The following is a 17628-nucleotide window of genomic DNA, read 5'->3' on the forward strand; positions in this document are numbered from 1 at the left end:
AGTTGCAATTACATTCATCAAACCGACGACACCAATGACACCAGCGACTATTGGACTCCACCCAATGAGTTTTATTCAGAATATATCATTCATTAACAATTCACACGTTTCTGTTAAGCATCATTCAACGTTTCCGAACCGTACGCCTAAAACATCTACCTACAAATATACATATGAGGTCAACGCTGCTATAACTGGTGCATGGTGTTTCAGAACAGCGTGATTCATCGCCTAAAGATGACATACAACTGTTATAATATGTCCCAGTGTTAACGAGCGTTAACGTTTACCCCATGTATAAGAAGATTAACAGGCGCACGGTGCCTCTTGACACTGAGACAGTCTGTTTTTGTTGCCACCCGGGCGTCTCATAATTCTTAAATCATTCACCTTTCAGACTAATAGGGTAGTAGATCCCTACCAGGTTGAATAATCCGTCGTAAATAATTATCACAATAACGTTCACATACCGTATGCGTATATGTCACATTACGCATCCCGTTTGGCACGGGATGAGCAAGGTGGTGACATTTATGCTCGAGTGGGGTCCGCGAGTGACACAGGCGAGCCCGTATCGAGAATAAATAGTGTTTTCCTCTTCACTGTGGTATCAACTCGTGTATCCTTAATTAGGGCCCGTGTTGGAGGCTGTTCGGCCCTGAATGGTAATTACAACGTGCCGGCGTGTTCACCCCCAGGATCTCGTTACCCAGATTTGATACGGACTATAGCTCGACTAACGAGACGTGAAGCCAGACCACACGTACTCTCAACCGCTCAGGTGTTAACCAACAGGTAAACCGGCGTTCTTCATTTACCTGTGCTCACACCTGGTCGGAGGAGGGGACATGTGTTGCTGAATCAGCTAAAGAACTGCCCAAGACAGTGGTTCGTTAGAGTTCTTGGACGAATTAAGAGTTGACTTTAAGTTGACGACGATTTGTGTTTGTCTTTCGCTTTGGGGATGTCATTGGAGTTTAGCATTATTAAAGAAAACGGATAACGCCAACAAGTACACGAAAGTCCTTATACGATTGAAGGATCATCAATTAAAAAAGAACTTATTTACAGAAACTCAAGCAGCAAAAGTACGGGATATCCATTGCAATGAGTACGTCGCTGAGATCCCAGAGAAGAAACCAACAGACAATTAAACGTTTGTAATTACACAGTGTGGAGGAACGCAAAACACCCCTTTGTGGTTGAAGAAACTTCGTGTGATACAGGCAATAATGTCAGTCTTAATATCAGAACAGATGGAAGTACATTTTACAACACCAAACAAAGGGTTTATGGCAAGAGTTGATTTTGTTCGTGAGTTCCTCGCAGTTTGATTGTCAACAGTTAAGAAGTGTATTGAATAAGCCCAAATTTCAACTGAGTTTCAACATAAACCTATATTTTTTATGGTTATTTTCCAGTTTGATCGTTTTTGTTTGTTTCTTAACTGTGAGTGTAATCATATTTAACGAGAGATAATTTCTCGAGAAGATTTCCCACCCGGTTTACGGCGCTGAGAATAAGTACTTTCAATTATTTGTTTATAAAATACACCCGGATTTATTTCTGAGATGTGGTGGGACTCATGTGGGATACGACTAAATTACGTTGGAAATTAATAAAGTTAACCTACATTAAAGATTCGTGTGCGAAGAACTGAGAAGATGAACTCCAGACAATGTATGGGCATACTCCACGTTATCACAGTGTGTTTTGTATTCAGCCATACTGGAGTACAGTCACGTGATAGAACAAAGGGAACAGACCATAAAAAGGTAGGCATTTGATATACCTCATAACGCAACTGTGTAATAAAGTGGTTGAAGATTAGTGCTTTTATATCAAGTGAAATATGAGAACTTCATCGGAATGCTATAAAGCTGTCTTATCTTTCTCTCTTTGGGTTTAATGTATGTATATGTGTGTATATTTTACACAATAAACAGAACATTTGGTGTTTCCTTTCAAATAAAATGTTTTATCAGTCGCCCTTATAAAATGGAAAAGATATTTGACAAGCCGATGAATTAATCTTCGTCTATTTTCGTCTGCATATGAAAAATCATCACATTTTAGAATGTGTCAAACATAAGCTCCAATGAATTACATCTCAAACAGCTGTCTAAATCCTGTAATTTAATCCCACAGTAAAAAACTGTTTTATATGTAAAAGTGTACGGGTCCTCTTCCCAAGAGTTTAGTAAATCACCATGCTGTTTCCAGCCATATACTTGTGAGGTCCCCGCGTTGCCTCAGTGACACTGACAGTCAGTTGTTAATCTTCTCAGCACCCCAGTGATATTTGTTCCCCTAACGTGTCAACAACCCGGATAAAGCATTGCGGATTGTCCGAGACCCCGTCTGTCATTATTTCAGCAATAGCTGTGAATTTAAAAAAAATGTTTGATGTCGAGTCTCGGTTTCAATGCAATATGTAGAAAATCTACATGAAAGAAACGATTTGCGTCTTTCCAACTATTGTTGACTGACACGTTTGAGCGAGCGTCTGGGGTTATGTATTGCAACCACTTTCAACATTCCATAAAACTCACAAAAATGTTAGAACTAATTTTAACTGTATGAATATATCGTCTTTTGTGTTCATTCTCAAGGTGAATTCTAATAAATACCTACATATACGTAATCTCAAGCCTTCAAGACTTTCGGCCTTCATCGAATAACCTCCTTTGGTTGAGCACTACATTTAGTATAGGTGAGGTGAGGTGAAATGGGGTTTAACGTCGCGTCCAAGATTATTGCACTTATATAGCGACGTGCATGTACGTGTGTGTGTTTGTGTTGCTGCTTGTACTAGTCCGGACTGATGCCGATTTATAGTGCTAGCTCACTGAGATACCATGCCACAGTTCAACATGAATACCCCACTCAGACACAGTATACTGACTCCGAGCCGACCAGTCCTTGTTTTAGTCCCTTAATGCCGAGCGCCAGACAGGGTAACAACGTTATAACGGTATGGCGTTATAAAAATGCAAATATAGGTCAGGTTAAACAAGAAATAGAATCTAACCAACATCAAAGAAACACCTACCAAAGATTAAATGGTTTGGGCCCGAGATCTGAACGAAACTGTCAACAAATATCGATGAATTAAACACAATCCTGTCTTTAAGTGAGATCAGTTAATGTAAAGGCAGATTTTAGCAGCAAATTGGTCAATTATAGAAGCAAAAGTCTTCAGTCAATTAAGATCATCATCTAAACAGCCTGGTAAAAGAGCGTATGCACCCCGGTATTATGGTGACTAAAGATGAAACCATTTAGAAACAGTTATTCAATGATAATGTATTTGATACAGATATCCTAGTTGTGTTTTGGACCTGAATTGTGAGACTGTTTTATGTCTAATAACATTTTGATAACGTTTGTAATTGTTTGGGTCAAATCCAATGTTCAAGTGCATAGCTTTTTTTGTCCGACAGTTAAACCTTCAGCATAATAACTTTTATCATATAATGAATAGTGTAATCGATCCAATGAACCAATCCATTTACTGAGTATCACGAACTGTGTGTGTGTGTGTGTGTGTGTGTGTGTGTGTGTGTGTGTGTGTGTGGCATAATGCATATTTCATATTTCTAACTGTATGTTTTTTACGATACGGAAATTACTCGGATGTTCTTTAGGCGAGCTCACATGGATGTTCATTAATCGTTACGACACTTACTGTAAAGCTATTAGCTAGATCGTCCTGCTCACAATCAAGCTGCTATCCGTTAAAGAGGCGGACATTTCCTGTGAGATAACTGTTGGGACTGTTGGGACTGTTGGGAAAAGAACCATGGATAAATTCATAACTTGAAATTACTTTGATCACCACAGCATATCCCTTAATTTTCTATCCTTCTTGTTAAAAAAGAATTTAGATTAAGCTACGTTTATGATTCATATTGTTATGATATACTTTATTCGTTATGAAACGTCAAAGACGGCGCCAAAACGACGCTATGTCAGCACATAATAATGGACACGAAATGTATTTTGCTGTTATTAAACTTAAGTGTTATGACTGTCGTTCTTAACAGCTTCTATTATATTTTGAATGGCCGACGGTAGTTAGGCTTAATGTGTTGTAGATTTCATGGGGAAATAAGGCTTTTGAGGCAAACGTATTTTTTCAGATCTCTTGTGACTTCCGGTGGAGCGCCTGGAGCGAGTTCTCGCCATGTTCTCGTTCGTGTGGTCTCGGCATGAAAGCTCGTCACCGTACGTGCTACGAGTATGGGTAAGTGGCAAGACCAGGCTATTCATGTGACCAAAGACGAAACGTGTAACGATGGGAATAAAACTATAACCTCACATAATTCAGGGTTCGCATGCACCTTTTTACACACAGGTGACCCGTGAAGATCCGGGGTAGAATAGGTCTTCAGAAACCTATGCTTGCTATAATAGGCAACTAACGGGATCTGGTGATCAGGCTCGCTGACTTAGTTGATGCACGTCATCGTATCCCAATTACGTGGATCGATGCTCATGATGTGAAACACTGGATTGTCTGGTCCAGACACGATATACAGACCGCCACAATATAATTTAGCTGGAATTTTGCTGAGTGCGGCGTTAAACAACAAACAAACACACAGGTATGTAAGTATGATGCATAAGTACAAGAGGTAACTTGCATGTATGCAAACATAAACCGAAGACCTAAACGTTGTTTTGTTTTGCTTTTTGTTTAACGCCGCACTCAGAAATATTTCAACTATATGAACACGGTCTGTAAATCATCAAGTCTGGACCAGACAATCCAGTGATTGATATCATGAGCATCGATCCACGCAATTGGGATACGATGACATTCATTAACCAAGTCAGCGAGCCCGACCCCGTTAGTCGCTTCTTACGACAAGCATAGTCGCCCTTTACAACATGCATGGGTTGCTGAAGACCTATTCTACCCCGGATCTTCCCGGATACCAAAACGTATAAATGTACATCGGTTTCTGACGCAGAATTGACCACAAAACGTCTTCAAAGCAAGCTGACGACATGTCCATTCCTCTTTTGTACTGACTTCTAGAGCTACAATCACATCCCTACAAAGAAAGATGTGTTGTATGCCCAGAGAATAATTACAGGTTTAGCCACAATAAATGATTCTACAATATGCAAAGTATTTGCTGAAATATTTGCAATCTCAGAAAAGAACCAAGTTCAATTCTGTCAAATCATTTGATCTTTTCACCCTGTAATCGCACACGCCAAATTAGAAAAAAGCTTAATTCCTTGACCAGTGTGTATTTGGCAATAAACATGGTGACAATAGATAATATTGCACTGACATCTCTGTCATAAAAGGTTCAGGACAACTTGTCAATAATGAAAGCAAATGTCGAATGCATTTCACTGTGAAACACAATATGTAATATCCTGAACTTTCTCAAATGTAACATTGTGCGGAATTTGGGGATAGGACATTAAGCCAAGAAGTAGGCATCCCAATTGGCACCGATTATGCTCCCCCCCCCCCCCCCCCCCTGCTGATCTGTTTCTTTGTGTATATGAATCAGAATTTCTGCTCTGATTGGTAAAATCAAAACAGAGGCATTTACCCACAAAGTTTAGCTTCAGGTATATCAATGATCTGATATCGTTCTAGACAAACATATTGTATATGAAATCTTTTTTTACACATTCCCGTGGTTATTGAGGTGGTCACTTGACTTTCCGTTGCATGTGTTTGTGACACTCACCTTTTCGCGAACACCTGGTATCATGACTATTTTATAGGTTTTTTTTACACATTCCCGTGGTTGTTGAGGTGGTCACTTGACTTTCCGTTGCATGTGTTTGTGACACTAACCTTTTCGCGAACACCTGGTATCATCACTATTTAATAGTGATTCTTAAACACATGCTTATGATATAGGTAGAATCGCACAATGGAATCGTGAGCATATTTTAACTCAAAACTATGTACAAATCAGCCAATTGACCTTTTGGCTATCAATACTTGAGAAAACAAAGTCCAACTTTGATTTGGATGCAGGAAGTACATTATTTGCATGTGCATGTGCATGTGTGCCTCTGCATGTGTTTGTGACGGGTGCAACCAGTGGGGCAGGATGTGCTCATCTTTTCGCTGACCCGTGAAGATTCCGGGGTAGAATAGGTCTTCAGCAACCCATGCTTGCCGTAAAAGGTGACTAAGCTTGTCGTAAAAGGCGACTAACGGGATCGGGTGGTCAGGTTCGCTGACTTGGTTGATGCATGTCATCGATCCCAAACACGTGGATCGATCCCCATGATAATAATCACTGGATTGTCTGGTCCAGACTCAATTATTTACAGACCGCCGTCATATAGCTGTAATATTGCTGAGTGCGGCGTTAAACAACAAATCAACCAACCAACCAACCAGCCAATCATCTTTTCGCTAACACCTGGTGTCATCACTATTTTAGTGTGATTCATTGACATGTGCTGACGATATTGGCAGAGTCTTTCTGTGGACTCTGCTTTCAGCAGAGATCTCATATGGACAATATGGTTAAGGGTAGGTTTATGATTGTCGCACAGACAATAATCATTAATGTACGAAGACACACCAAACATATTTTAGCTTGAATATACCTTGGGTTCTCGTCACTCTTGTTCGAGATATGGAGAAAGCCGTGAATATTTTTAAAAAACAACCTTTTTCGGGAACTTTGAATTCAAAGTGAAACAAAAACATTTTCATTAAATTTTTAATAAGGAAATATTTGTCCGGTTTTTATTATCGCGACCCTCTCCAAAGTTATTTTTCATGACTCTATGAAAGCACATGTTTGACCTTATGATAGACATACATTCTTTAGGAACCTTTTAATAGTGTCACTTATGCACAGGCGGATTCAGGCACAGCTGACACAGGCTTACACTTAAGGTGTCTGGAGCAAGGTAGTGGGGCATGTATATTCACCCAACTCCTCCTGTCTCCGGGGAAAGTAAATTATCCAAAACATTCAACGCAGTATGTGTATTCTTTTATACATTTATTTATCGCAATAGTTTCGCAATTAGGTTGAATGTCATGTCGACCGAATACCGTATTTGTTTCAAAGAGAAACCTGTAAACCATGTAATGTTGAAAGGCCTAAGTGTCTTATTTAAGCCTCAATTTGATGGGGAACTAGCACCTGGTCCGAGAAGGTCGTCCCGGTAAACTCAGTCCTATAAAACCCCAGCAGGAACTCCCATGACGAAGAATACCCTGCTCACATCAATGTTATATATTCATCGTCACCTACTGACACAGAACAGGAATACTGATACTTTAATACAGGGATATGTTCCATCCGAGATATTATCAGTGGAGATGTTGATAAGTCCGACTGTGGCACTGTCTCTCCTTGCGTGACGTGACGATTGGCGACTGTCTCGGGCGTACGATCGCCATTTGTCGGTCCAACTGTGGCACTGTTTCTCCTTGCGTGACGTGACGATGGACCTCAATCTCAGGCCTAGGATCGCCATTTGTTTGACCGACTGTGGCATTGTTTCTCCACGCGTGACGTAATGATTGACAACAATCTCAGGCCAAGGATCGCCATTTGTTTGACCGACTGTGGCACTGTCTCTCCTCGCATGACGTGACTATAGGCGACAGTCTCAGGCCTAGGATGGCCATTTCGGCATTTGTTGGTCCGACTGTGGCACTGTCTCTCCTTGCTTGGCGTGGCGATAGGTCACAATCTCGGCCTATGATCGCAATTTCGGCATTTATTTGCCCACAATACACACACCCCCCCCCCCCCCCCCCCGCCCCCGTGACTACACAGCCTCAGACCTAGGCTTTGGCTTTTTTCCACTGTGAAATACGTTTTGATGTAGCTTTAAACGAATTCTTCTCTGTCGATGAGTGTTTTAAAACTAAATCTCGCACAAACTGTATATGTTACAATCTGGTTTAGTTCTATTTAGCAGATATTCAATGAATCACACACTAGAACGGTGACGTATATTCCATAATTTTACAAGCATATGTTATGGTTAATAACTAATTTTAGTTTAATCAACCTGGCGTATATACCATAATTGTATAAGCAAGTTATAGTTAATTCATAATTGTAATCGGAACCCGAGTGAGTTAGGTTTAACGCCGTTTAAAACGATGGTACAGTTATATCACCGCTAGTCAACTTTTTAATATGGGAGCACAGCAAATTGCGGCGCCTCAAACGACTGTCAGACACATGTGAAATGCTGCTGCCTATGTTGAAAGCATAGATGTATAGAAGAAAAATTTTGAACTTGAACCTGGGAAATGAAAAGAGGGATACAGACTGCGATGTGCGCCACTGCTTTGGCAGCATCAGACAAATCTATGTGAAAGTGTAAAAACCCACAAGGCACAGCTCGTCATGATTGATATGAAGACCTGTTTAACGCCTGTTGTGAAATAAATGAAGGCTTTGTCCGCCAAGGCTGAAGTCATGTGTGCACATTGCAAGCCCAAACCCCAGACAGACACAAACTGCAGCATCACTGTGTTTTTTCCAGGGGTCAGTGGGTGCAGACGGGCGTATACCCTTACAGATTACGGGGGTGTTAAAGCAAGGGACACGCCCTCGGGACTCACAGGGTCCCCGGTAGACAGAGGCCTTTGAAGGCTCTGGTTTCAGCACCCTGGTTTTCCCAAGGCTTATCCACCGTCTGTAATCACAGGCACTGACTCCGATATAACACAACGCTTGCGTTATCATTGTAAGTTAACGAACCGCGAAAGGAGCTTGGTGTTTGGTTCGCGTCATGAAAAAGTACGACAGCCTTTGATGTTCGGACAATGGGGTAAGTATTGGGAAAATGACACAGTCAAAGTGGGTTGACTGCCAAATAACAGGTTGGGGTATTCTGTCTGCACCCCCATGAGCTGCGGTCATGTCTGAAGGACAATAGACCCTTATGTGAAGTTAGTGAGTGAGAGAGACAATAGTCCAAGAGACAATGGCATGGGTTGCACCCCAGTGGCGCATTGCCACATCTGTAGCGACACCCACGGATTCAATATGCATCATAGGTGCTTTTCGGGACTGAAATAGGACGGTAATGATTTGAGGTAGTATCGGTATATCGCTATACCTTGCAGAGGTTTGTGTCATGTGACACATTGGTTAACGTAATCCTGACCTGCATCACCTAGGGCTTACCTATAGTTATCTGACACCCCTGATATAACTGAAATACTGTTCAAAGCGGCGCTAAACCAAACTCACTCAGTCGTTTAACTTCTTTGCGAGGCATTTAGAAGTTGGAGTACTAAGTAAGGATAAGATATATGGATGAACAACTTATATATTACAATTATTGATAACCTACACGGAAACGTCGCTCCTAATTGTAATAAAGAAGTTGTTCAATCCATATATATTTTCCTTACTTATCACTCAGTCGTGCAATGTGTCGTCATGATTAATAGGTGTATGAAAACTTATACTTGTGTACAAATGAGAAAGTGTGAGTGAGTTTTGTTTAACGCCGCTTTAAACAGTATTTCAGTAATATCAGGGCTTGCCAGTTTAATGTAGGGAGAAAGCTCGAAGTGATGCAGTCTTAGACGTTTACCACTTTTGCGAAACCCGCGAAAACGTGTATGGTGCTGACAAACCAAGAATATTAATCAGGATGAATCTGGGATTCAAACCCACCTCGATGATTCAGGTGCTCCTGAGGGTGCTCTAACCCATTTACACACAGAACACAGGTACTCCATGTATTCTTAGATGTGCACCCAATGCATTATCTGAGCCTTTCGCACATGCACGTCGCTGTCATATGCCTCCGATTCAAATAAAATACAACTGCCGATATAGTTAGGCTCTCACGAAGGAAGTTCTTCTGTTGCTACATGATCACGTGAACCTGGCGCATACAAAGCCTACGATATGACACGTCCACTGTTGCACCAATGTGTATCGGTGGACCGATACTTCGTTGAACCATTATTGTCAGCGTGAGTGAGAACGGATTTGCGCCACTATTAGCGATACAGAGGCAATCAGAAATCAACTTTGTATCCATGTGAAGAATCGAAACCAGGCCTTCGATGTGACGAATGAACACTGTCACTACTAGGCCACACCCTTTCACCATTGCCATCTGCATCATTTCATAATATAAGTACGGTGTTCCTGTTCCAGACCCGACCCCAGACCAGTTGATGGCAAGAACTGCAAGGGAAAGACGCGGGATCACCAGGCATGTAATACTCAGGTAGGCTGTTTATTTCGTCTGCTTAAATCAGACATATCTAATAAATATTTGACCATGACATGGGTTTGTTTCCATCACCCATGGGGGCGGTCGGGTAGCCTAGTGGTTGACGCGTTCGCTCGTCACGCCGAAGACCCGGGTTCGAATCCCGACATGGGAAAAATGTGTGAAGCCAATTTCTTGTGTCCCCTGCCCTGATATTGCTGGAATATTGCTAAAAGCGGCGTTAAACCATACTCACTCACTCACTCCTCTGTGCCTTGTGCCTCGGATAGCACTGGATTAGCCTTCATGCATGATTTTGCTGTATAACGACTAAACCTTCTTCATATAGTTTGTACAGCAATTCTAATATATAGTGGGTACACATTTTGATTTCGAACAACGTTTATTTAACCGGGTAATGCGATAGTCACGTGAACTTGCGAAACTACTGAACCTAATTCTGGTATGTATTCCCCTATAGTGAGTGAGTGAGGTTTTACGCCGCTTTTAGCAATATTCCAGCAATATCACGGCGGGGGACACCAGAAATGGGCTTCACACATTGTACCCATGTCGGGAATCGAACCAGGGTCTTCGGCGTGACGAGCTAACGCTTTAACCACTAGGCTACCCGACCGCCCCTGTATTCCCCTATAGCTGGCCGCGAATACCTATGGGTTTAGATGAACCGGGTGACATTGTTATATCACCCCGAAACAACATGACCGGTACCGTCATAGGTGACGTAAAATGGGGTTTAACGTCGCGTTAATGATTATTGCAATTATATAGCCCCGTGCCTACACGTGTGTGTGGTTGATTGTACACGTCCGGACTTTTTCCAGTGTTAGGTTTTATAGTCCAAGTTCACTGAGACGTACAATGCCTTAGTTTAACTCGCAGACACTTAAATATACGTATCGTGATCCGACCAGTCGTTTTCTGCCCTGAATGTAGAGCGCCAGACAGGGAAACAACACGGACCTTAACGTCTTTTCGTATGACATGGCCATGGTATTGAACCACCGGCTTTCCGCTTTAACCACTGCACCACGGAGGTGTTTCGTAAGGGGAGCATCCTCCGTTGCCATAAAATCATGTTATTCTGCCTTTTCAATCAGGCTGTATCTCCATGGAGAATCCAAGACAAAAGGTGCCGAGTAACTCATGTTTGTTGTAAGAAACGACTATAATGAGGATTGGGTGGTCACAATGTGCTTCCTGGCTGATCATGTGCGAGGGTTCATTGGTTAGTTCTGAGCTGTAGTCTTTGGTTGTGGACATTTTATAATGTCTATCCACAAAAAATGGAGTCAATTGAACAGATTGTTTCACTGTGACAACAGGAGGAACGTGCAGTGATCAAGTACCAGCAGATAAAAGCCTGTGACGCAAGGAACACCAGAAATGACCCAGAGAAGCCATGATAATGTGCTGACCGGCGAAAGACTGAGTGTCATATTGCTGGTTATGTTGGCATTTTCCAGGAGAGAGTACATTCAATAGCACACACACTTCAGCAATATAGAAAGTATCAGTTAGTTGTGTTCCAAAGCTTCCTATGTCTCAAAAACGCACCAGGCACGACGTGTCTCTTTATAATCTAGGTCTGTTTGAAGCTGAACCAGAAAGGTTCTTGCAACGATTTGTATCTTTGGATGAAATCTAGGTTCACCACTTCCAGCCCACATCAGCTGGACACGTTTTGGCCTCGTGTTTTGGGATGCCCAGCTGTCAACATACAGGACTATCTTTAAAAGGCCAAACATTAAACGGAACCGACTATGCTGCACATTTGAGTCAATTACGGAATGAAATTAAGACTACAAGACATGGGGAACTGAGAAAAGGTGTGCTTTTTCAGCCACGAGAAGGACTTCTATGAAACTGGGTTTTACTATTGTTTTTTTCACTTTTCACAATGAGCCCTTTACATCGATGAAGTAAGCCTGTTTACTGACGACCGATATGTCCAAGATATGACCGATATGTCCACGATATGACCGATATGTCCATAATATGACCGATATGTCCACGATATGACCGATATGTCCATGATATGACCGATATGTCCATGACATGACCGATATGTCCATGATATGACCGATATGTCTTATTTCAGCCCTGCTCGCCAGGTTCACGCGACTTCAGAGAACTCCAGTGCTCTTTCTTCAACGGGCAGACATACAGAGGGAGAGTTCACCAATGGAAGGCTTTCACTACACGTGAGTCTCAATCATGGCACTGTGCACGTGTGTGCCAGGTAGGGTTTGCTGGACCAACGTTACATGGACAACAGACCCGCTACTGAAATTCCATCATATATGTGTAGAATAAAACAAGACCGAGGGGTTTTATGATATATTAAATGTCATAAAGACTCAAGGGGAAGTGCTTTATCTCATATATACACCGACAGATAAATCTGAAAATAACATTTATCAGCAATTTTATGTTTCATTCACACGTTCCATGATTCTTATGAACCGGACGTAAAATATCTTTTACTGGCGCACTTATTGCTGGTGTAAGTATGGCTTTACGCTGCTGTTAGCAACATTGCAGTAATATCACGGTGGGGGAAACCAGTCATAAGATTTACAGTGCACTCACGTGGATATTCGAACCCAGACCGTATACACAAAATATGTTATAAAGTGCAAAATCAATTAAAAAAATATCAAAATGGCTGTCAGCAACCTAAGACGAGGCCCGTAAAGATCCGGGGTTGAATGAGTCTAATTTGAAAGGCGACTAAGCTTGTCGTAAGAGGCGAGTAACGGGATCGGGTGGTCAATGTCGCTCACTTTGTTGATGCATGTCGACATTCCCCAATTGTGTAGACCGATGCTCATGATATCAAACCCTGGATTGTCTGGTCCAGACTCGATTATTTACAGACCGCCGTCATATAGCTGGAATACTGCTAAGTGCGGCGTTAAACAAACAAACAAACAAACAAACAAAACATAAGACGAGCTCCTATGTATCAAACGTCAACGCTAGAGAATAGCCAGTCTCGATTATCTGCCCGAACAGATTCCACCGACCGTAAAACAGCGTTGATAATGTACCTTCTGGGGATATTATTGATTTGCTTTAAAGTGATTCTTATTTACCAATGTCTGTCATTAACATACTGGATATGTTGCTTTATTCCGTTTTTACAGGTGGTGGAAGGGGTCAGGTAAGCGATCCCTGCGCATTGATGTGCGCAGCGGAGGGATACAGTGCTGTAGTGGTGAAGTTTTCCCAACGCGTAGTGGATGGCACTGAGTGTGGAAGTAGTCCAAAGAGAGTCTGCGTGGCCGGGCTTTGTGTGGTAAGGAGAGGTTTACATCATTTATGTAGTCGTATGAATTATGATTGTAATGTTGAACTGCATTTGTGAGTGAGTATTGTTTTACGCGCCCTGTAGGAATATTCCAGCAATATTCCGGCGGTGGTCACCGGTAATGAGCTTCAAACTGTACTCACGTGGGAAACGAACCCGGGCCTTCAGCGTATCGATTGAACACTTTATCCACAAGGCTCCTCTTCCGACATATTTTTCAATTTGCATTCTATCTTTAAGCCTATAGGATGTGACAGTCGTCCGTATTCTAACAAGACGCAAGATCATTGTGGTGTGTGCGGCGGCAGGAACGACACATGCCACACTGTAACGAAGACGATTTCCTTCAGGTTACCTTCAGGTGAGTTGTATTTTACATAGTGAACGCTGCTTTGATAAGTTATATCGTGGCGTGTCAGCTGAATATGGAAGGGAAGTGATGCTGACTTCAGACGTGTTCTACATGGGTATGGTGACCCGCGAAGATCCGGGGTAGAATAGGTCTTCAGCAACCCATGCTTGCCGTAAAAGGCGACTATGCTTGTCGTAAGAGGCGACTAACGGGATCGGCTGGTCAGGCTCGCTGACTTGGTTGATGCATGTCATCGTATCCCAGTTGCGTGAATCGAAGCTCATGATGTCAATCACTGGATTGTCTGGCCCAGATCCGATTATTTACAGACCGTCGTCATATAGCCGGAATATTGCTGAGTGCGACGTTAAACAACAACAAACAAACCAACATGGGTATGGTGCTGACAAACCAAGCATCATAATCAAGGCGAATCTGGCATTAGAACCCACGATGGAAGAATTCTTTAGACGACAGTGCCACATGTGCTGTTGTATATGTGGTGATACTCAAGGGTACCAGTGTAAATGAGCTGGTGCCTTTTCGCAACAGTAACAGTCCAGTCATATCACGCAAGGTGACAATAGGAATAGGCACCCGTGTGCGTTATGGAATTATGAAAAATTCAGATGTTCTTGAAGAGCAAAATGCCTGGTTGCTCCTTTCAGAGAAAACAAATGTATGTTTTGAAGCAGTGTCTCAAAAAAGTATCTGTTTTGAAGCAGTGTCTCCACAAAAAAATGTATGTCTTGAAGCAGTGTCTCCACAAAACAATGTATGTGTTGGAAGTGTCCCCACAAAATAATCTGTTTTGAAGCAGTGTCTCCACAAAACAATGTGTCTTGAAGCAGTGTCTCCACAAAACAATGTATGTTTTGAAGCAGTGTCTCCACAAAACAATGTATGTCTTGAAGCAGTGTCTCCACAAAACAATGTATGTTTTGAAACAGTGTCCCCACAAAATAATCTGTTTTGAAGCAGTGTCTCCACAAAACAATGTGTCTTGAAGCAGTGTCTCCACAAAACAATGTATGTTTTGAAGCAGTGTCTCCACAAAACAATGTATGTTTTGAAACAGTGTCTCCACAAAATAATGTTCAGATCCTTAGCATAAATGGCGTTTATAGCCTTTCTACAATTTGAATTAACAGCCAACGCGAACGCTATGCCTCAGGTAAAGCAAGAACGTTTGAACTGAGTAAACGCCAGCTCACGCTGAAGCAGCGGCAGTGTTAATCATTAGCAACCTCCACTAAGGCAGCACGTTAGTAGCACGTAGCCATCGGCATCAGCATTTCTATGGGTCAAACAATGATTTTGCTGCTTGAAGTTCTGTCGCATCGGGAATAATACCATCTAAGGATAAGAAAAATGGATGAACAACTTCTTTATTACAATTAGTGGCGACGTTTCGGTGTCGGTTCTAAGACGTTATCAAGCAACCTTTACCGAAACGTCGCTCCTGATAAAGAAGTTGTTCATCCATTTATCTTATCCTTACTTAGTACTCAAACTTCTAGATGTCTCTCAAAGAAGATAATATCATGGGCACACGATCTTCGTTTTATTTATATTTGTATTAATTTTGGTTTCTCCGATAGATACATGTACATGATTATCGATGCATTTTTATCACGCATTTCCTTATCCATCATGTGTGTTAGGATCTAGTGTAATGTACAACCAGAATTCATAGGGTACAATATATAATTAGTGTCTGATACATTTATTATACCTTATTCCTTTAACAGACGCTGCCTGAATATGCTTCTGGTTATTTCAGGTACGACTGAGTTGCTGCGGATCCCGGTGGGTGCACGATATGTGAAGGTTACAGAACGCCCGCGTAATGGAGTCATCTTGTGTAAGTACTACTACTACTACTACTACTACTACTTATACTACTACTGCTGCTACCACTACTACTACTACTTCTACTACCTCTCTCACTACTACTACAACTACTACTACTACTACTACCACTACTACTACTACTACTACTACTACTACTACCACTACTACTACTTCTACTACTTCTACTACTACTACTACTACTACTACTACCACTACTACTACTACTACTACTACTACTACTACTACTACTACTACTACTACTACTACTACCACTACTACTACTACTACTACTACCACTACTACTACTTCTACTACTACTACTACCACTACTACTACTTCTACCACTACTTCTACTACTTCTCTCACTACTACTACTACTACAACTACTACTTCTACTACTACTACTACTACTACTACTACCACTACTACTACTACTACTTCTACCACTACTACTACTACTTCTCTCACTACTACTACTACTACAACTACTACTTCTACTACTACTACTACTACTACTACCACCACTACTACTACTACTACTACTACCACTACTACTACTACTACTTCTACTACTACTACTACTACTACTACTACTACCACTACTACTTCTACTACTACTACTACTACTACTACTACTACTACCACTACTACTACTACTACTACTACCACTACTACTACTACTACCACTACTACTACTACTACTACTACCACTACTACTACTACTACTACTACTACTACTACTACTACTTCTACCACTACTACTACTTCTCTCACTACTACTACTACTCTCACAAGTACTACACTCACTACTACTACCTCTACTACTAACCACACTACTACTTCTACTACTACTACTACTACTACTACTACCACTCTACTACTACTACTACTCTCACAAGTACTACACTCACTACTACTACCTCTACTACTAACCACACTACTACTTCTACTACTACTACTACTACTACTACTACCACTCTACTACTACTACTACTTCTCTCACTACTACTACCTCTACTATTAACCACACTACTACTTCTACTACTACTACTACTACAACTACTACTACTACTACTCTCACAAGTACTACACTCACTACTACTACCTCTACTACTAACCACACTACTACTTCTACTACTACTACTACCACTACTACTACTACCACTACTTCTCTCACTACTACTACCTCTACTACTAACCACACTACTACTACAACAACTACTACTACTACTACTACTACTCTCACTACTACTACCTCTACTATTAACCACACTACTACTTCTACTACTACTACTACTACAACTACTACTACTACTACTCTCACAAGTACTACACTCACTACTACTACCTCTACTACTAACCACACTACTACTTCTACTACTACTACTACCACTACTACTACTACCACTACTTCTCTCACTACTACTACCTCTACTACTAACCACACTACTACTACAACAACTACTACTACTACTACTACTCTCACTACTACTACCTCTACTACTAACCACACTACTACTTCTACTACCACTACTACTACTACTACTACTCTCACAAGTACTACACTCACTACTACTACCTCTACTTCTACTACTGCTGCTGCTGCTACCACTACTGCTATTACTACTACTACTACAACTACTAACCCTACTACTAACACCACCATCACGACTACAACAACTACCCCCACCACTACCACTACCACCACCACCACTACTACTACTGCTACTAATACTATTAATACTACTACAAACCCAACTACTACTACCACTACTACTACTACTACTACTACTACTACTACAACAACTACTACTAGGATCACACGATTGATAACCTAAGCATGAGAGCTATTAGATCTTATTCGAGCTGATATGATAAACACTCA

The 17628-nt window shown here is 41.5% G+C and overlaps 1 protein-coding gene across 2 annotated transcripts in view; it reads left to right on the top strand.

Annotated features, from left to right (window-relative positions):
- Nucleotides 1-759: 759 nt before the first annotated feature.
- Nucleotides 760-17628, top strand: part of LOC124151955 (ADAMTS-like protein 2) — a 28394-nt gene continuing 11525 nt past the window's right edge. For both annotated transcript variants that reach the window (XM_046524664.2, XM_046524665.2), the window contains exons 1-7: nt 760-1775; nt 4143-4246; nt 10146-10218; nt 12326-12428; nt 13374-13525; nt 13778-13898; nt 15673-15753. In XM_046524664.2, coding sequence (XP_046380620.2) covers nt 1665-1775; nt 4143-4246; nt 10146-10218; nt 12326-12428; nt 13374-13525; nt 13778-13898; nt 15673-15753 — 745 coding nt within the window. In that variant the 5' untranslated portion in view covers nt 760-1664. The remainder of the gene's footprint in view (nt 1776-4142; nt 4247-10145; nt 10219-12325; nt 12429-13373; nt 13526-13777; nt 13899-15672; nt 15754-17628) is intronic.

This window comes from Haliotis rufescens, unplaced genomic scaffold, assembly GCF_023055435.1.
Source record: "Haliotis rufescens isolate VD_foot unplaced genomic scaffold, xgHalRufe1.0.p SCAF_8, whole genome shotgun sequence".
In the NCBI taxonomy this organism is placed as follows: Eukaryota; Metazoa; Mollusca; class Gastropoda; order Lepetellida; family Haliotidae; genus Haliotis; species Haliotis rufescens.